This window comes from Sinocyclocheilus grahami, unplaced genomic scaffold, assembly GCF_001515645.1.
Source record: "Sinocyclocheilus grahami isolate Dianchi unplaced genomic scaffold, SAMN03320097.WGS_v1.1 scaffold33.1, whole genome shotgun sequence".
Classification (NCBI taxonomy): domain Eukaryota; kingdom Metazoa; phylum Chordata; class Actinopteri; order Cypriniformes; family Cyprinidae; genus Sinocyclocheilus; species Sinocyclocheilus grahami.
In genome coordinates, this window is record NW_015505212.1 from 410,582 (window position 1) to 432,639 (window position 22,058).

Here is a 22,058-nt window from a genome sequence, read left to right on the forward strand (position 1 = left end):
AAAAACTGCAAGTGTATATAAATGCAGCATTTGCAGTGCACACACACACACACACACACATAAATTGACACAATTACAGCATGTAATTGACAATGAAAATATTAAGTGATATTTACCCTGTTTTTGTTTGTGTCACGGTGAGTTTCTGATGCAAAAGCACTTTAGGTGATCAAAAATAAAAATGCAATAAAACTTAAAGGGGTCATAAATGTGTTGGCAGTGTGTGTACACAACCACCCTATAGCCTAATGATAAAAATCCAATTCTATGTTCGCGCGAATCATTCATGATCCAGCCTCATCAGAAGAAGTGAGTATAATGTTTTGTAATGAATCTTTGCAAATCGCCTTTCCTAATAATGTGGCTAAAGTAAACAGTCTCTCTCGCCAGCAGAGCTCATTAACATTTCAAGGAAAATGCTACAAAAACTGATCTGAAAAGAGCTGTTTTTGACAGGGTAAAAAAGTGTTTTTTTACACTACCATTGAGAAATTAACCAAACTATGTTACAGACTTTTCATTAAGACCCTAAAGAATCATATCAAGTTGTGGAAAATGGGCATCCTATGACCCCTTTAATAATAGACAACTATGACTTACAAAGAAAGCCCTAGACCTTTAATTGTATTTATTTATTTGATTTTGTATATCTATTTTATACACCTGACCCTGCTGTCAAAATGCAAGGAGTTAATTTACTTGCCAAGTCCAATCCAACAAACTATGAATTGATATAAATTATTTTAACACAACACATTTTGTGGTTTATCTTTATTTACCTTATTGTTTAGATCATAATCATTTCAAATATGTAATAATTAAAACATTTTTTATGGATTTTCATTTTTTTTATTGAAAATATGGGGCAATTAAACTGTTCATTTTTAATGTGACATTCATAAACAGATATGTGTGACCTTCATATAGCAAAGAGTCTATACACGCAATATAAACAACTTTTTTTTATATATAATTCCCACAGCTGAAGACAAAATCGCGATTTTCTGATTATGACAGGAGTAACGTTACAGAACGGGAACGGACGCTCGGTCGCTTTTGTTGCTACTGGGGAATGTTTTCCAAAGCGCACCGGAAACAGCGTGGGGTTGTTGAGCGTCAAGATCTTCTGAACTTGTAAGTCGAAGTTAATCTTTGCATTTGTCTTCTAAATAAACTGCGAAGACCATATCGATTATAAATCGTCGCTGTAACGCGCTGAATCACTATTACACGCGTCTTCTAAACGTGATTAGTTGATGTAACGTTAAGTGAATGGCGGGAGATTAACGTGTTTCCTCATTGGATTTGCTGTGAGTAGTTACAGAACAAATCTTAAATAACTAATTATTCAATATGACACTTTAATGAACTATACATGAACGTGAGATAATAACATTGCATCAAAAAGTTCATTTTGAGATGTTAACATGTTTTAACTACATCTTGATATATAATTCCCACAGCTGAAGGCACGTGCTGTATGTATAACTGAACAAAATCGCGATTTTCTGATTATGACAGGAGTAACGTTACAGAACGGGAACGGACGCTCGGTCGCTTTTGTTGCTACTGGGGAATGTTTTCCAAAGCGCACCGGAAACAGCGTGGGGTTTTTGAGCGTCAAGATCTTCTGAACTTGTAAGTCGAAGTTAATCTTTGCATTTGTCTTCTAAATAAACTGCGAAGACCATATCGATTATAAATCGTCGCTGTAACGCGCTGAATCACTATTACACGCGTCTTCTAAACGTGATTAGTTGATGTAACGTTAAGTGAATGGCGGGAGATTAACGTGTTTCCTCATTGGATTTGCTGTGAGTAGTTACAGAACAAATCTTAAATAACTAATTATTCAATATGACACTTTAATGAACTATACATGAACGTGAGATAATAACATTGCATCAAAAAGTTCATTTTGAGATGTTAACATGTTTTAACTACATCTTGGCAGTCTTTATATGTTAGATGGTTAAGAATAAAGCAAATAGTCTATTTTTTAACTTTTACTTTATTGTAATTCTTTTCATATTTATTTATTTAGTCATTTAGCAGACGCTTTTATCCAAAGCGACTTACAAATGAGGACAACAGAAGCAATCAATTGTAGTATTAAATCAACTAAAAACAGATCCAAGACTATACAAACTATATATCATGCTTATATTACTCTGATAAGGTCATTTTCTTTTATAGTGTGAAGGACCTGTCAGCAAACGTCTTCCTCATCATCCTCAGAGTAGAGAAGATGCTGAGAAATGCCTCCGCACAGGTAACCAAACAACATGCAGAAGTGTTGCATGAATTATTATAGGCTGACTGTTTTTATTCCGTCCTCACAGATACTTAAACAGTTCGTCCGACACAGGACTACAGATGCAAGTCTGATCTTGGAGAGATGTGAGTGTCTGTCAGTCGTTGTATGCACTGGCTTTTGTGTGACATGTTTGATGATGTCCTTCATCATCTTCACAGCTATTAACCGGGTGCAGCTTCTTGGGCGAGTGGGACAGGACCCCGTCATGAGGCAGTTGGAGGGCAGAAACCCCGTCACCATCTTCTCCATGGCAACAAACGAGATGTGGCGGTCCGGGGAGGGAGAACCAACAAATACAGGTGAGAACAATCTGTGTACTACTCCCATCATATTTTTGCAGTGGAGAAGCGCCCATTTAAATTTGATTGGACTTTTTTTTTCATGTTTTTTATTTTTTTTATGTTTTGTTTTTTATATAGATAATTTTATTTGACTTTATTATTATTAATAATATTTCTTATTGTTTTTATTTATATATATATAATTTATTTGATTTTATTATAGTATTTAGTATTGTTTATATATTAATTTTTTTTATGCTTTATATAGATATATACTTTTTTTGGTATACAGAATGTTTAGGATTTATCCTTGTGAAGGGTGTAAAAATTGATCCTTTTTGTTTTAATTGGCTAAATATTATTATGTAATTAATAATGTTATTTTTGTGGTTACTTACTGTTTTTTATATTTTGTTTTCTGCATAAATTAAAATAAAAATAACATAAAAAAAAAGTATCTGTGTTCTCCTTGGACATATGATACATGATTAAAAAATAAGTTGTTAAACGAAGAGATAATGTTAAAGTATGTGGGTGACAAACTAATTCTAGATTTTCCAATATGCTTTTACAGAAATTAAAATTGTTTAAAAAAAAAATTCTGAAAAATTATAACTTAACTATGAAATGTGTTTTTTATTTTTGCAGGAGATGTCAGCCAGAAAACAACATGGCACAGAATTTCAGTATTCAAACCAGGCCTCAGAGACGTGGCGTATCAGTATGTAAAGAAAGGGTATGTTCCATATTATGTTTTGGAGCCATTTATAGATATATAAAAAAAACATACTGCTGTTAACCTAGAATCAACCCTATTTTCAGGTCTCGGATTCTTGTGGAAGGAAAGCTTGACTATGGAGAGTACATGGATAAAAACAACGTCCGGCGACAGGCAACAACTATCATCGCCGGTCAGACTTCACCACAGACTATACATGTCTTAACTGCTTATGTTTTGGGGGGAAGTCGTGGCCTAATGGTTAGAGAGTCGGACTCCTAACTCAAAGTGTCATACTAATGTTCATGAATAAATGTAATAGTTTGTCAGTAAAGGATTTGTTGTGAATGTTACTTAAAATGTACAAGATTTGTAAAACACCTGGTTTCAGAAACTTGTCTAGAGTTAGCTTTTGAAACCGAGAGAACAGTTTCATTTCTTCCTTTTGTTTTTCACTAGTTTCCATTTGTTTGTGCGCGTTTTACACCAGTTGCATTTTTTAATCAGTTTTTCTTAGCCTCCAGAATATGCACTTTTAAATGAGAGTAAGCTCACTTTTTCATGGTATTTAGCCACAGCTAAAATCTATTGACAGAAACATGAGTTAAGGCGGTGCAGAGTTTGGTACTCTTGGCTTTGCACGGTTTGTTAAGCGATAATGCAGAGTCACCTTTAATTGGAGCAATTTCACGTCAATCATACAATAGCGATCTCCTATTGGTCAGACGGGCTGTCAGTCTTCCGTGAGGTTTAAACATAACAGCTAATCTGATTGGTCGCCCCACGGATTCCAGGGGCGGGGCATATGATCGAAAAGCTTAGCATTTTAAGGCACATTTTATGCGTAGTGTTTACAAACACCATAGCAAAATATAAACTCCTTGAAAAGCGCATATGGTCATATTTGCTTGGAAACGTCTGTAACGTTTCCTGAAAGTATCACAGTACACAGACAGTCCTTTGTAAACAAATTTCGCAACTCCCATCATTTCCCCGCCCCCGAATTCCTGCTCGCCTGAGAGAGAAGAGAGAAGGGGCGACATTTCTCAAGGAAGCTGAGAGGAAAGTTCCGACAACACTGGCGACAGATGCGCAACATATACCCAACTTTGCGCGGACAGTACAACATTGACTCCGAATAGCGGTCCGACGAGTTATTTGACGGATACACTGACAAATAGTCGTTTGTGGAGCCTTTGAAGCGACGCTGCGCGTGACGCTTTACTACAGACGCAGATCAAGCAATGGAAATAATGGATAGCGGGGACACGTTTTTACAATGGGACAAAAATCTCAGCGAACTGTCCGAAGCCGGGGATAGCGACATTTTATACAGCACTGTAAGTAGGAATCTTCTTATAATGCCGTGGCACCATTGCCATCTGAACTTAAACCGGCATAGCATGTTTTGATGTGTTGCAACTAGTGTCAGATGCATTTAAATGCCTCTAAACGTAACCATCACCTACATTTAGATATAAAAAGCTTTTATTTGACTTGGTCGTGCACAGAGACACTCTGTCAGATTACTAGGGTTCCACTTGGCTCCAAGGGATAAAGTTCAGATGGTGCAGTCATCCAGTGATTGTATCATGCTTATGCAGTGCCACACAAAGCAATGCAGATAAGTTTAGCCCATTTGGATAAAGTCAGAATATAGTGAAGAGCTGTTGCAGGTTATGTAATAATAGGTTTGTGTTCCAACTTCTGCTCAAAGGGACCTCTACTTGCTGACTAATTAGGGGGTTCACTGTTGGGTAGTTGGTGCATTACCCGTGTACTTTTTTGTACAACCGAGACTTTTGGTTAAAATGTACGTGAATGCATAAGGGAAAGTGTATTTTTGGTCTCATGTTTGTAACCGTCTTTTTCCTTATGCTTAATGCCAAATTTACACTGCAAAGGCGGCAAGGACGCGCTTCTGAAGTGGCATTTAGGTGTCTTTACACACAGACTGTTTAATGCTGCTCAGAGGTGGAATGAATGCGTTTACACAGATACAGATATAGCTCTATGCTTTGATACTGAATGCTGTTTAAAATGCAGCATTGCAAGTCACACCGCAGAACTTGTCTCCTAAATGTATGATCCTCATAGATGAACGGCACATCGAGTGAAGTTCATTCCAGATGTGTGGTACATTATGAGTGGTTTCTAAGCTGAGATCCCAATTAAATTACCAGACACGGTACGTAACGCCTTTCCAGACAGCATCAAAGCCAGCGTTGGAGGTGCAGCAGTTTGGTGTGTCTGGGATTCATAACCCGACAGTATCAGGGCGGTAATGTACACTTCCAGGAGAACTATATATGCATTGTGAAGGTTGTGAACGGTTCATATTCTCCTTCACCTTTAGAGCAGAATGGGGTCTTTGTTTAAGGGCCCCATCGGCCCCCTCTGAACACACACGCTCCCCCACCTCATGGGTCTGTATGTGCCGGTTCTCCTCACTTTTACTTTCACTCCCCAGGGTTTGTTGACATGGAATTCCACACAACAATGCAAACTGTTCTCAGTTGGAGAGAATATAGCTTGCTTTGTGGGTTCAGCCTGTTGCATATGCATGTTGCATCTAGACTGTTTTCCTTCTGCATTATGATTCAGCTACATTGCCATTGCATGCCGGTTGACTTTCAAAATGGAGTTTGTGTTCCAAATTTAAGGCATTCCAGGTGAATAAGGGTCCAATTTAACCAGTAGAGATCTTCATATTTCCCCAGTTGACTGTTTACATTAAGAAATGCAAACTTTTTTTGTATTGAAAGTTTTCAGAAATGTTGTTTCAAAATGCAAATGGGGCATTATTATCTAATAAAACATGCATACATTTCCAGAACAAAAATCTGAAGATTGGATAAAGACAGGTTTAAAATGACTTTTGTTGATGTTAAAGTTTTTTTTATTTTTTTATTTTTTTTATGTTTAAAATCAGGCAAATTAAGTATGAACTAACCCTCTGAATATAAATGGGAATAAAACTGTAAAGTTTATGTATGTAAGTGCTACTGAAGTGGATATTTCTGGATTATAATTAATATCTACAGATGCAAATTGCATATACAGATAAATTGCATCAAAATAAAGTGTATTTTGTTTGTTTTCTTTCAACTAGTCTGAAACAACACGTTATAAAAAGCCAAACAGTGCAAAATCTCAATGAAAAAAAACTGTTTTTCCTGTAGTGTCTTGACTTAATGCATATCTGGAAAAAACAATCTTATTTAAGAAATGCAAACATGCCCTTTTTATGACTTAATAGGCCTAGTAATTGTCTTCCGTAACCGATATTTTCGATTATGTGTTCATTCATAGTCAAATTTCTATTGGGAAGAACTTGTGTAGAGGGTGTGTGTTCATACCTTCCTGTATAACAGGCTTTTTTTGCCACTTACTCTTTAACTAAAGTGTCAGCTGTCATATTTCGGGTGATTTAAACCAGTAAAAATAACCCAAGGCTCATTCCCTGCTTTAGGACGGGGGTTAAGGAGATGCTGAGGGGAGCATTTGGGCCGTCATGCTCAGCATTTCTTAGTGCTGATAATCACACTGACACGATTAGCCTGCACAGCACATTATCTCATGCAGACCGGGGCCTTGTGGCAACCAGATGTACTCTCCTGACCCGTTGCGGAAACCAGAGTAAATATGAGGAAAAGCATGCGCTTCTGCACTTACCTCTACATTAGTACTTCAGTCATAAGCCTTCAGGCTAGTAGTGCATGGCTTGCATATCTTCTGTATCAGCTGATCTCGTTAGTCCCAGCTGATGGTTTGATGTTATGATCATCTGATAACCCATTCAGGTCAATGACAGGATCCTTGTTTAGGGAAGCAGAGATTCATAGAAACAACATGCATAGAAATCAATCAGCCTGATCTATTGCTGCTCAAAAACGACCAGCATACAAAAAATGTCTCATTATGTTATGTTATTACCAAATATTGGATTTAATGTTTTTATCAACTTGTCTTCTCTCAGTTAGCACAGGTTTTGTTTCTTTTTTCGAACTGATTGATTTTAGGCCTCATTGAGTTTTTAAGTGAACATTGCCAAAATTAGGTACATAAGCAAAGGATCAATGAGGCCTATCAGTTCAAATACAAAACCTGTGCTAATTGAAAGAATAACCAGAAGATTGAATCTGAAATTTGGTGATAATATAGCATAATGAGATCTTGGTCATTTTTGACCCAGAACACCAAATTAGATAAAGGATTTCCAGCACAGAACAAGGGTTAAAGCATCAAGAAATTATATTTTAAAAGCTCTTTTCTGTTAGCTGTGGTACCATTGTCTGCATTAAAGCTAGATGGTGCAAATCTGTCAACAGTGGTTTTCCTGAGAACTAGGTTGGGTGATATGTCGGTTTATATTGTACCACATTAGAAATGTGTCAGCTGTTAGAGAGTTTGTTATACCGGTTGCACTGCAGAACATCTTTATATTATTTACACATGACAGCCATACAGAAACATAGATTAATGTGAGAATAATTCTTGCCCCAAAACAAACGTATTATTAAGGGGTGTAATGTGACGCAGAGTTTAGTTGTTTATTGTAATGGCAAATTTGCTGCGTTAATATACAACTGATGTGTGTTGACAAGTTGGCATATCAAATCACCTTCAAATGTATCTCATCAAATCATCAATTTTAGACATTTTTGCTAGTTTTAATCTTTTAATAACTTTTTTTTTACATTTATGTCAGACTTATCTTTTTGTTATGCATTAAATTAAGTTGTAAAGTGTTTCGATGATTATGTAACATATTAACAAGCTAAATTCCTTCATGAATAACATTATGATAAACTGCTAAGATTTAAAATGACTCATACATGTTTGCATTTTTAAAGGAAGTGTGTGTATGTGTGTGTGTGTGTGTATATATATATATATATATATATATTGATAGAATAAATTATTATACAAATAATTGTTTTAATTAAACAACGTAACAATTAAACAACTAAAACTGAAACATAAATTCTAAAGAAACTGAAACTGAAAGAAAAAAACTGAAACATAAAAATTGTTACTTAAAAAAAATTAATGTTAACTAAAATAAAATAAAATATAAAAACATTTATTTCAGTAGTTTGTCATTTTAATTTTTTTTTTTAAATTGATGTGCTAAAATATCTTAAATATCTGAAATAAATAAAAATTATTTTCTAATTAAAGAATATATACAGTGGGTACGGAAAGTATTCAGACCCCCTTAAATTTTTCACTCTTTGTTATATTGCAGCCATTTGCTAAAATCATTTAAGTTAATTTTGTTTCCTCATTAATGTACACACAGCACCCCATATTGACAGAAAAACACAGAATTGTTGAAATTTTTGCAGATTTATTAAAAAAGAAAAACTGAAATATCACATGGTCCTAAGTATTCAGACCCTTTGCTGTGACACTCATATATTTAACTCAGGTGCTGTCCATTTCTTCTGAGCATCCTTGAGATGGTTCTACACCTTCATTTGAGTCCAGCTGTGTTTGATTATACTGATTGGACTTGATTAGGAAAACCACACACCTGTCTATATAAGACCTTACAGCTCACAGTGCATGTCAGAGCAAATGAGAATCATGAGGTCAAAGGAACTGCCTGAAGAGCTCAGAGACAGAACTTAAATGATTTTAGCAAATGGCTGCAATATAACAAAGAGTGAAAAATTTAAGGGGGTCTGAATACTTTCCGTACCCACTGTATATATATTAAATTGTATAAAAATAATTTATAAAATAAGAAAATATAAAAATAATTATTAAAATAAAACCAGTTTCATTATTTGAAATAAAATAAATGTTAACCAAAATGAATATATAATATAATATAAAACTATAAAATACTTTTTCAGCTACATTTTTAATTTTGAGTATTATGCAAAAACAAAACCTAAAAATGACAAAAAAAACTAAACAAAATTACTACAACTAACTAGAATTAAAATGAACATGGAAAATATCAAATAAAAACTGTTTCAAAATAGTAATAAAAATGATACTAAAATAACGTTTTAAATTATGATATAAATTACAAGAATAAATTATTCTAAGTTATTATAAAAAATACTAAAATAGCAAATAGCAAAAAAAAAAAAAAGTTTACATATAGATGATTTGTGTGATGATTCATATCAGGTCAGTTTATCGACAGCATCCTGGTCCTTAAAATGTGGGGGGGTCAGTGCACAGCGTGTCAGGATGGACTGATCTTGTGTTCCCGAGCTCTCTGACATTTTGCTATCATTGGTCACTCAGGAATCACGTGGTATTCTGATGACTCAAGCTTTAGCGGAGAGCTCTTATGGGACGGGAGGGGGCGAGTCTGTTGGCAGGTGGTTGGTAAACCCTCTGTGCTCAGTGTGTTTGGCATGAGCGGCCCGTCTTATCCACTCTGCTCTCTGTGGGATGGGTGGACACAGACTCAGCCTGTTCTCCGAGAAGGCAGGGCTTTCATACGTCGTTCTTGCAGGCTGCATCATTCTGCGACACACATTCTTGCTCTCTTGCTCTGAATAGATGGTTTGTATGAGCTGCAACTTGAGCCTGAACCTTCGCTGAGCGCACACACATTCATTACTCATTACCGGGTCTCATTTTCTTCATCATGATCTTGTGGTTTCACTCGGCCTTGTCTGGCCAGTCATTCTAAGTGCCCCTAGGAGGCTGATCTTCCTTTGAGTCAAACAATATATTTTTGGCGGTGTTGTAAGTTGTAATGGAGGAGCTGCGATGCAGGTTATTAGCTTCGAGAGTAGTTTTTTTTTTCTGTGGCAACAAAGCCACTGATTTTGTTAGTGAGCTGTGAGTTTGACTTTGTAAGCACAGTGTCCCCCCCCCCATTTATATATATATATATATATATAAAATAATCAAATATATATTATAATATCATATATTATGTATTATTTTTGTTATTTTAAAATATTAAATATCAAAAATATATACTTATATTTATTTTTTAAAGTGAATAAATTAATAAATAATGTAAAGTAAATAAAACAAACATTGAATTACATGTTACAAGAAAAATACTTTACTACTTTTTTAATTTAATGTGTTGCTTACAATATGTTTGTAATTATTTTTAAAATGTATTAGCAATGTCAATGTGCCGCATTGTTATTTAAACACATGTTTAATACAGTTTTAATATATTTACATTTAATAAATAAACCATGTAAAATTTGTTTTGGAAAATCCAGTAAATTAAATACTTTACAAATAAAAAGTGCATCTTCTCATTTAATTTTTCTTCTCTTATTATTTCTAATGTGATACGATACAAACCAAACAATCAGATATTTAGTCTGACATAAGTGTACAAAAACGGCTTCAAAACTGAATTACAGAATTCTCATTGTGCTCAGTGTTTCTCCTGTTTGTCAGCGCTGTTTCATCTGGCTTTAAACTGGTTTAAATCACAGAGTCATTTGTGTTTTTCTCTGAATTCAAGCTTTTCACACTGGATGTTTTATCGCCCAGCCCTAGTTTTGCCCATTAATTTCTGTGCAAATGGATAGCATGTTATAGCGGTGTACATGGCTCTTGTGTATTGGACATGCAGGGTGTCTTTCACTCCATGCAGTCAGAGTTTTCCTGTTCCTCCCCTGACAGAGCAAACAGATTGGTGATCAAGTGTTTCCAATCAATCCAGATTTGATTTATTTGTTATCCACCGTCACTGCATGTTTACGTCTAGCACCCTTTAAGGTCACTATTGGCCAGATGTTGATTCCAGTGGAGCCGTTTCCTGGAGCTCCAGAATCCCCAAACACTCACTGCAGTTTCAGCACATCACTGTCGGTGGGGGGAAGGGAGGACGGGACGGCCCCGAAGCTGCAGGATGTGTTCAGTCATGTTGTGAATTTGCAGCACAGTTGCAATTAAAGGGATAGTTCACCCAAAAATGATCATTTGATGTTAATTTACTCACCCTTAGGTCATCCCAGATGTAGATGAGTTTGTTTCTTCAGTACAAAAGTAAAGAAGATTTTTAGCTGAAGCTGTGATTCTTGGTGAGTCATAAAATGCGGCGGTTGTCACTTTGAGAGTCAAAAAAGCATATACAGGCAACATGAAATTAATACTTGTGGCTCCTGACAATATATTGAGGTCTTATTAAAGTGAAATCAGAGCAAACAGTCGCTCACGAATCGCTCTTTTGAACCAGTTTAGTGCTTCTTTGTTCTCAAACCACATTTTATGACTCACCAAGGACCACAGTTTCAGCTAAAAATCTTCTTTCATCTACATGTTGGATGGCCTGAGGGTCAGTAAATTAACAGCAAATGTTCATTTTTGAGTGAACTATCCCTTAAAGGCCACTTTCACTGAACTAAGCTGAAGATGACACGCATTTTATGCTCATCAGTTGCACACAAGCAACTTATAAGAACCAGGCCAATTCAGAACGCTTGGAAAGTGACTCATGGAAAAAGTGAAGGACTTGTGGTGGGATTTATCTTGGCACAAATAAGATCTGCGAAGTGAACTTTAGGATAAGGATACACATCGTTTCCCAAACCGCTTTTGTCCCTTGTTCTCTTTCCAGATTGCCACTTAACCACTAAATGGGACACAGTTAATTTGATTTCCTTTTTCAGATTAGTTCTTTGTTCTTTCCAAATCTTCTCACAGCATTTCATGGAATTTCACTCTAGCTTGTTGATTATTTATGATCTGATAATTAGTACTTTACCCTACTTATTGATGTAATTATTGGAAGGTGAGCTGTTTTTTTGTTTTAAACTCTAAACAAATGTCTTGTAGGGCAGGTTAACTCTGTATTTGGGTAATTCAGACAAACAGCTTAATGTCACTCAGCTTTGGCTCCTGTCCTGGAATACCTCTACTTAATCATGAGACGTTTCTTGTACAACACCATTAGAACGAAGAGATTCGTCAACCCTGCTGGAATTTCTGAGTGTTGTTGAGGACAAACATTCTGGCTTGCCTCAAGTCTTCAGCTCTCCAGTCCGAAGTAAATCGATTTTTAGTGGCTAATATCAGTGTGTCAGATCCAGTGGTGTGTAAAGGACAAGGTCCAGCCTCACCAGCGCTGATCTTTGTCTCCTGCGGGTTCGTCTTTCCTCACATCTGTTTTGCTGCTTAAATGGTTGCGTCATCTGTGTCCATGTTTGACTTATAAACTTCCTCTTCCTGCACAAACATTCACGGCCCCCTTGAGAGGATAAAAAAAAGCCTCTGCGGCTCCAACAACTATTCAGATTCTCCAGCTGGGCAAAAACTCAGAAAGAGTCAAATTGCAGTACTCTGCCCCCAATGAAACCACATGTACAATACACCCATCCAAACTACAGACAAAGAAGACTTCACTCCCAGAATCCACCCAGCTGGATGCAGGCACTCATATTGATGGAATAGAGAGTGTCTTACTTAATCAGCATGCTACCATACTACTCATACTACATCATTAGCATGCTCTATATGTATAGTGCATACAATTTATCATCAAATATTAAACGGAAGGATTTTTTTTATCTAGTGATAATTTTTGAGAATTATTGAAAGACCTTTTTTAATATATATGGAATAGAGAGTGTCTTATTCAGCATACTGCTCATACATACTGCATCATTAGTATGCATGTGTATAGTGCACAAAATTGTGGGATTTTTATAAAATATTAAATGGAAGGATTTTTTAAAGTAGTGATAATTGTTGTGCATTTTCGAAAGACGTTTATATTTATTTATATATATTTATATATATATATATAGTATATTATATTTTTTATGCAATTAATTTGCCATGCAGTACTATATTTCTGAATACTTTTTATATTATTTGAATTAATTTATTTTAATGTATTCATATTTATTCATTTTTAGGTAATATATAAAATAAACATTTAAATATATTTAAAAAATATATATATATACATTTAAAAATAACAAAATATAATTTATTAAAAGGTTCCATATTATCTATCTATCTATCTATCTATCTATCTATCTACATATACAATTTTAAAATAAAATGCATTTTAAAAATAATATAAAATATTTGCCAAGAATAACTGTATTTATATATATTTTTTAAATTATTATTTTAATTTTAAAAATAAATTAAATTGTCTTTAATGCTGATATGGTGTTTTCTTAAGGCATGGAAAGTGTCCCAGAATCAATAATGACCATAATTTTTTTTTTGTTTTACTTTCCTAAGTAAGACAACCTAATTTCCGAGATGATAACTGATGGTATTTAAGTGAAATAGACTGTGCAGTATGCAGTGCACTTCTATTCCATTGCAGTCAAGGAACTGATCCCAGACCAGGTACTTGGAAGTGATTATTTCTGTCCTCGAACCGTAGGAAACCTCACGTCTGTCCTCCTCAGAATGAAACGCTCTCTGCTATTCCTCTCAGAGAGAGCAGTCGACACCCAGCAATTTCCAGCAATCATCATAATCATCTCATCACACGCTCAAGAGTGTCAGATGTAATTGCATATCAGCAATGACTGATGCAGGAACGACATAATAATACAGTGACTTTGTACGGCCATAACCATATGTGAATTCATACAGAAATGAATGGTGCGAATGCATCTAGAAGACGACACTTGAGGGCTTCACCCACTCCTGACCTGATTTGAACTGCTGTGATTTTCAGTCACTTCTTCTTGCTACATGAAGCGTTCACCTTAAGTGGCCTTGAAAATGCTTGCCGTTTTTATGCTATGGTTTGGGGCCGAAAACGACATTCCAGAAAAGTAGTTCTTTGCCAGATATGAAGTTCAAACGAGTTCGGAAGAGAACTGTTTATGCGAACACACTTACTGTGTGTTTGGTGGAAGGCAGGCTCTGTAGGAACATCTGCGACCTGTGTGCATTTCTCTCCAGACGTTTTCTCACCATGGTGGGTGCAGACAGATCTGCTGTTGAGTAACAAAAGTGGAAAATGTAGGGCACAAGGCATTCCAGAGCGACTTTGTCACTTGCAATCTCAAATGGTTTCTATCTCTTTGTTGCTTTGTGTATTGGTTTAGCTGTTTTCTTGTCTTTCTCTCTGTTTTTTGACTTGGTGAGTCTGTAATTGATCTCATACGCTGGCTTCTCTCCATTTTCATCCCAGACTCCACCTCTTTCCCTCCTGGTTTGCTCAGTTTACCCTTGTTTAACTAATTTTTCTGGCATCTCTGCTGGCGGCTCTTTTTCAAAACCTTGTGTGCTGCAATAGATGGCATTTGTAGGCAGCTTTCTGTTGGTCAACGTGACCAGTTTGAGCCCGTTGCCAAATCCGTGTGAATTCGTTTTGAAACAACTAAATTTCGCCAGTGAAAATTCACCGAACAACAGTAAATGTGACCGTATCTTAAAGCAACATTGTGTATTTAGTGGAGAATGCAGTCCCACAATACGTTGCAAAAGAGAGAAACGGGGTTTCTGTAGGTTTTCAAAGTTCTTAAATTAGTCTTATTTTGCCCTTCTACAAATTGAGGCCTTAAAATGCCTTAGATCAGTGCAGAATATGGCATTACATGTTGCAAGAACTGCAAAGAATAAGTATCTTCCTCAGAAATGTTGTCTTTTTTTCCTGTTTATCTAAACATCCTTAAATCAAGATAAATTTAATAATGTAATAAGTGTGATAATGTACAGTCAGCTAGTCATTATTGAAAAATAAACCCATTTAGGATGATTCAAGAGCATCCTTGTTAATGATAATGAGTCTTGAGCTTAACATGTTGAATTCAGAACATTCCTTTGAAAAGCACCCGAGGAGAAAAGCTGAGAAGGAAACCTTTTAAGTGAAGAAATGAATGTCTGGAAGCGTCTCAGCCTGTCCAAACCTGCTGCTTCTTAAGAAGGGCTGGGGGGGCTGGAGCGCACCCATAGGAATGCCAAGGAGAAGGGAGGCAGCTGTCTGTCAATCAAACCTTCTCACTGGAATAGTAACGAGCCGTCTGATTGGATGAGAGGAAGCGTGATGCGCTCTGATTGGTGGAGAGGGTTGCCCTGGCACTTGCTATCATGTTTAGTCTGTCCCTCCAGGCTATGAGATCTGATCTTCAGAGAAATGTGCTGATGTTTTAGTCTGCAATTAAGGCCTGTTTAACAAGCTGCGGTTTAATGAGCATTTCATTTTAGCTCTACAGTCACAGCTTGATCCTAGTTCTTTCTTAAACCTCTCAACCAAAGGTAAAACACTGATTCAGCCATTTTTTGTGTTATTGCACTGTAAGTAAAGATTATGATTAATATCGGAGTGCATTACTAAGTACAGTAAATAACATACAGTCTCCTGATCATTATTGTAAACAAGGATACTCTTGAATAATCATGATTGGGTTTATTTTTCATTAATGACCAGCTGAGTGTGCATTATCACACTTATTACATTTGTACTTACCCCCAAAAAATAAGAACATGGACATGAAATATTGAATGCAATAAAAATATTTACATTGATGATACAATTTGATTTAATTTATACAATTTATTAGTTTAATAATTTAAATATATATATTTTTTTATTTAAGAAGAAAATTATTACATGTGTGGGCATCAAATATTGATTGTAGTTTAAATATTTAAATATTGTTTGTAGTTTAAATATTTAAATGAAAATATTAAAACATTTTTAAATGTAATTTAAACTGTAGATTAAATCAATTTAATACGGGTAATTAATTAATCCAGTAATATATAATTCAATAATAATGCAGTTATTTAAATAATTTAATTCCATAATTATAATTCAATTAAAATTCAAAAGTTAATTTAATACTGTAATTAATTTAATAATATATAATTCAGTTGTAATTCAATAATTAATTGAAACAATTTGTTTTAGCTATTTGAGAAAGAAAACTTATTACATTTGTATTACCCCCCCCAACAAAAGTTTTAGTTGTAGATATTTAAAATAAATTAAATTAATTAATAAAATAAAAAGAATTAAACAACAATATTTAAATTAATACAATTAAATTTAATTTTTTTTTTTACAAATTTAATAATTCATTTAAATATTTGTTTTTATTTGAGAAGAAAAAAAATTATTACATGTATACTTACCAAAAAAAAGCAGAAAAAGGACATTCAATATACATTAAATAAAATTAATTGTAATAGTTTAAACTTGCCGTTTTATGGTCCAAAATTAAGGTCTCTTTAACTAGCTGTGTTTTAATGAACACTTCATTTTAACTCTGAAATCACACCTTACCCTAAATTCGTGTTCTTCCTGTGCAGCACTTCACCGAGCTGCTGGATGATCTGTCCCAAGAGACTTTGCTGGGGCAGTTGATAAGCGACCCGTTCCTGTCCGGCCGTGGCGATGCTATGGACACAGAGGAGGATCTGACCCCTGCGTCTCCAGTGCCGCCACACATTCAAGCCGAACACAGTTACTCGCTGTGTGGAGACTCGCGCCCACAGTCGCCCCTCTCCCATCTGCCCGGAGAGCCCGGCAGCGACGCCGGTAAGACTCGACCAGAAACGCTTTCCAATTTGATAATAGAAGTCAAAATAAAAGTCTAAATTAAATGCAATTTCATGTGTATTTTTAGGTGATACAGACAATGATGAGTGGCCCATGGAGCAGGAAGATAAAGGGCTGAAGATGGAGCCTCTGCTGTGTGACCCGTCACCCGTCCTGCTGCCCACCCTGACCCTCACTCTGACCCCCGAGGGTCCCGCCTCTGAGCCTGTGACTGACGCCTCACTGACCCTCCCTCAGGCCCCACAGGTTAAAGCACTCAGCGTGAGCATGTGATGGCAGCCATACAGTCAGTGGGCTTTTATTGAAGTGCTGATTTCTGCTCCTTTCTGCAGGTGAAGGAGGACAGTGAGAGTCTCAGCCCTCAGATTAAACTGGAGCCACACGAGGTGGATCAGTTCTTAAACCTCTCACCCAAAGGTAAATCACTATCTCAGACATTTTTGCATCATTGCACAAAAATGTAAATATCGAAATGCATTAATGATTACAGTAGATAGCATACAGTCACCTGGTCATTATCAAAAACAGTTAAATGTAAATAAATAATAATTAAGATGTAATCATTTAAATATTTTATTTTAAATAATTAAGTTATTTGAGAAGAAAAATTTTTAAATAAATAAATAATAAATACATTTGATCAATTTAAATATATAAATAAATTTTAGTCATTCGTAATCATTTAATTTTAATGATTTTTTTTAAGTACACATGTAATAAGTCTTTTTCTTATCAAATAAATACATTATTTAACTGATTAAAGTACTGTTTAAATTAAAATATTTCTACTGCCTCAACTGAGGTGCTCTTGCTTTCGTTTCGTTCCCTCTAGCACTCCCGTACAGAACCAGCCCTGGATACATTTAAACGCAAAGAGTATTATATACATGTGTTTAGGTGCTAAAAATGATCAAGATCATACAAATATCTAAGCCAAAGGTTTTCATAAAGCAAGTATTACAAGTATTTGCTGTAATTTGACCAATCACAATCAATCTGTAATGTTTTTCATCAGGCCTGGAGTCTCTGCAGATGCCGCCCACTCCTCCCAGCTCTCACGGCAGCGACTCGGAGGGCAGTCAGAGTCCCGTTCACCCCTGTGCTCCCGCCAGTCCCACACAGACCCCCGTTGTCCTCAAGGTGGCGCCAAGAGCCCCGTCTTCCCTCTCCAACTCTCCTCTGCTGACGGCGCCCCATGTGAGTACAAAGACACCTTGTTCATTAACAGGACGTGTTGTATCTTATTAAAGAAGATGGTCAAGTGACCTCCTCTTGTGTGATCTGCCAGAAACTGCAGGGCTCCGGTCCTCTCCTGCTGACGGAGGAGGAGAAGCGCACGCTCATCGCTGAAGGATATCCGGTGCCCACCAAGCTGCCCCTGTCCAAAGCTGAGGAGAAAGCACTGAAGAAGATTCGCAGAAAGATCAAGAACAAGGTCGGTGTGTCGGACCTCAGCCTCGTAGAACTGTAAAAAGATGCACGCTTCAAATCGGAGTACTAAAATGAATGTCAAATGCACAGATAATAATTTTCTCTCTATCAGATTTCAGCACAAGAGAGCCGCAGGAAAAAGAAAGAGTACATGGATGCTTTAGAGAAGAAGTAAGTCTGATAAATATTCAGCTGATTTAATTAACATATAAGTACAAATAAACGTTTTCGGCTCAAGTTCTTAAGAGATGTCGCAAATCTATTTATATATGTAGATTAAAATATATATATTTTAAATATATAATTTAGCTTTTTCACTCAGAAATAAGTTCCATTATGTATTGCAAATCCAGTTTCATGTTGAAGAATGTTTTAAAGAGGTTTTCGGTAGTGCATGAAACCCTGGAGATAAAACCGCACGTGACATATTGCAATATCTTCTCCCTCCACAGGGTAGAGACATGCTCCAGCGAGAACAATGAGTTGCGCAGGAAAGTTGAAACGCTGGAGTGCACCAACAAGTAAGACCCTCAAACCTTTCCATGATCATTAAATCATTAGCTTATATTCTGATCTCACACTTTCTGTTGCCGGTTGAATTTCCGGTCATTAATGATACATGCTATGCAAACGGCTGCATATTGATTGTGTAAATGTGTGTGTGTGTGTGTGTTTCAGGTCTCTGCTGCAGCAGCTGCACTCGCTGCAGGCGGCGGTGACAGGAAAGGTCCCGCGGTCCTGCCGGGTGACGGGCACCCAGACCTCCACATGCCTCATGGTGAGCGCTTCCTGCTCATCTGCTCGTGTGTGTGTTTATGACAGAACGAGCGGGAGGAAGACCAATGCAAACACTAACAGAAGCACTGCTAAATTTAGATGCTGTATCTGTGTTGGTTTTGTTCTGTGCAGGTGGTGGTCCTGTGTTTTTCGGTGTTCTTGGGGAGTTTCTACCAAGGCCTGAGTCCCTGTTCCTCCGTCACTAAAACAGACCTGAGCAGAGAGGTCTCCATACAGGACTCGTACACCACCACAGGTATGCATTAACGGTACTGGAAATATACTGAGACACAAAACTTTACTCTTCATCACTTAATGACCATTTGTTTATAGGTTTACATCGATTATGTAAATAATAACGTCTCTTCATATAAAGCTGGGAAATTTTTATTTATTTGATTTTAATATCTAAAAAAAAAAAGATCAATATATGATATATCTAATTAGATGTGTATTTGCTATGGAATTATATAAACATAATATATGTATGTGTGTGTGTGTAAATATTTAATTTTTAAAATACAATAAATATCCAAATAATTGTGTATATATGATCACTGTACACAATTTTATAATTATAATATATTTATTATAATTACATAAAAATATTAGTAATTTAATAATTTATTTAATATTTATCTATTTATGATTTATAGTGTGTGTATATGTATGTGTGTGTGTATATATATATATATACACACACACACACATAATATATATTTTGAAATATATCATTTAATATAAATAAATAGCTATGATTTATATATACATAATTTACATATTAATATAATATATGTATGTTACTATTAATAATAATAATTGATATATTATATTCAAATATACTGTAAATAAATAAGAGAAATGTCTATTACCTATTTATAATTTATTTGATATATATGTGTGTGTGTATGTTATATTCATCATATAATTAATTATATTAAATTATCTATTTAAATAAATATTCATCTTTAAACATGTGCCATTTGTTTGTATATGTCAGATTTTTTTGTGTGTGTATAATATAAGTAAATAATTATTAGTTTTACCTGTACAATTTTTTACAGGTATTATATTAGTTACATATATATTCCAGTTATTGATTTAGTAAATGTTCCTGTCGTATATGATATACTAATCTATTACACATATTCAACAGTCTGCCTTCATCTATTTGTGTTAGTTTGCCTCCAGGCTCAATATTAAAGTTGTGTCATCAGTCATCAGTTGTGTGAGGCTATGTATTTGTTGACTAAAGTATGGATTTAGTATTAATGCAGAAGTACTAGAGCTGCTGTCGTACGGAACGTTTTCATATCGATCCAGCCCTAATACACACACACCCCGCTCGTGTCTGTTGCAGTCTCTGCTGTAATTAGCTCATTATTCTCTGTCTCTCTTGTTGACTAATGAATGGCGGAATGGCTGGATTTGGATCCATATTAGTGTTCTGCGCCCCACTCTTGAGCTGCTGAGAGTCATTATCAGTGCTGGAGTGGGCCAGTAATTATCATGCCTTTAAAAGCAGAGCGATTGGTTAATCATCGCTGATCTCTGATCTGCCCGCAACACGTTTCTCCCACGCGCGTCATTCAGTTAATGCACCGCTTTAACAAAACACTACTGTACTAATAAAAGAGCTGCTCTCTTTGGATTTCAGCAGTACAGTAGGCCCTGTTTACACCTGATATTAATATCCATATCAGGTGATACAGTCACAAATGCTCAGCAGAGGCATCTGTTTTTAACGGCAATGAAAAAATAACTAAAAGCTGCCAATGTAATGTTTGTTCATTTCCAGAACCTGTTTGCCTTTCAGGATATAATTTATAATAAGTATTAAATATTATTAAAAGTATTAAAATTGTTATGAAAAATAATGAGAAATAAAATGAATAAATAATTATATAAATAAATACAATTTGTTAAAAATATATATTTTATTTTTATGATTTTCTTTTTTGATTTTTAAAACACCAACACAAATAAATCACAACAAACAAAACACAAACAAGGAACAGATACTGTCATCTCTGCTTATAAATATTGCATATATACAGGTGTATATATATATATATATATATATATATGTGTAAATTAATTTTATTAAATAAATCATATATATATAGAGAGAGAGAATAAATAAATATATTAAATAACATTTCTATTTTAAATAACTTATCTAGTGGACCCTGTGTATACCTGTGTATACTTCACCATTTGCATCTGGTAAATAAAAAAGCAATCAGAAAAAGACTTCAGTGTGATGTTTGCTCATTTCCACAGTGAAGTCCCGGAACCTGTTGTCCATTCCGGAGCACGGGGGTCTGGACGAGCCTCATCCCGTTGGGCTGGGCGGGGAATATCCTGAATGGGACCATCAGGCCGATGTAATGGTGGCTTGGCGTTTAGAACAACAGCACAAACAAGAGCAGGCGGAGCTTCGTGAAGCAGAGCCACGCCCACTTATACTAAACACCAATGAAACACGAGCGCAGAAGGCCATTCTCATAGACCTGCACTCACACAGGTAATGCCCTTCCTTCTGTGGCTGCCTTCAGTTCGATGATTTGATGACACGTGGATGTTGAACATTCGGTTTTGTTTCCGCAGGTCAGATAAGTGGTCAAACGAGACGACTAAAGTCATAGAGACGTCCTGAGATCCCTTCCTTCTCTCCCCTGCAGCGGCGGGGCGATAGGCTTCATATTTATAGTACTGGTTTACTTAGATGTCCCTTTTTTTTTTTTTTTTTTTATAAACACAAAAAACTCAAAAATGTATTTTTATTCTATTCCAGCAGTATATCAAATTTTGATACTCATGTACACTATTTTCTTTTTTTATATGCTTTCGATTTGTTTTAATATTCTTTCTTTTATTATTTTTATTTTTTTTTGCCTATTTGCCCCGTGCTACTGAGAATGTGTTGTAATATATTAAATTTGCATCTGTTTTCATATTCGCATTACGATGATAATGGCATCACGTATCAAAATGCCTTTTCCAAAGATTCATAAAAATAGTGCAAAGATTCAGACTGTATTCAAATTA

The 22,058-nt window shown here is 35.6% G+C and overlaps 2 protein-coding genes across 2 annotated transcripts; both read left to right on the forward strand.

The window, feature by feature from the left end:
- The first annotated feature begins 1,174 nt into the window (after nucleotides 1–1,174).
- LOC107579900 (single-stranded DNA-binding protein, mitochondrial-like) lies at nucleotides 1,175–7,364 on the forward strand. The gene is made up of 8 exons (XM_016265687.1): nucleotides 1,175–1,310; nucleotides 2,197–2,272; nucleotides 2,343–2,400; nucleotides 2,476–2,616; nucleotides 3,247–3,334; nucleotides 3,421–3,515; nucleotides 5,052–5,055; nucleotides 7,344–7,364. Exons 2-8 carry the CDS (start codon nucleotides 2,249–2,251, stop codon nucleotides 7,354–7,356), a joined length of 423 nt encoding a protein of 140 aa, XP_016121173.1. The 5' UTR covers nucleotides 1,175–1,310; nucleotides 2,197–2,248; the 3' UTR covers nucleotides 7,357–7,364.
- LOC107579521 (cyclic AMP-responsive element-binding protein 3-like protein 2) lies at nucleotides 4,176–21,768 on the forward strand. The gene is made up of 12 exons (XM_016265349.1): nucleotides 4,176–4,656; nucleotides 16,550–16,778; nucleotides 16,867–17,045; nucleotides 17,132–17,216; nucleotides 17,815–17,996; nucleotides 18,088–18,234; nucleotides 18,343–18,401; nucleotides 18,683–18,751; nucleotides 18,909–19,008; nucleotides 19,140–19,263; nucleotides 21,291–21,534; nucleotides 21,618–21,768. Exons 1-12 carry the CDS (start codon nucleotides 4,561–4,563, stop codon nucleotides 21,664–21,666), a joined length of 1,563 nt encoding a protein of 520 aa, XP_016120835.1. The 5' UTR covers nucleotides 4,176–4,560; the 3' UTR covers nucleotides 21,667–21,768.
- The last annotated feature ends 290 nt before the right edge of the window (nucleotides 21,769–22,058 follow it).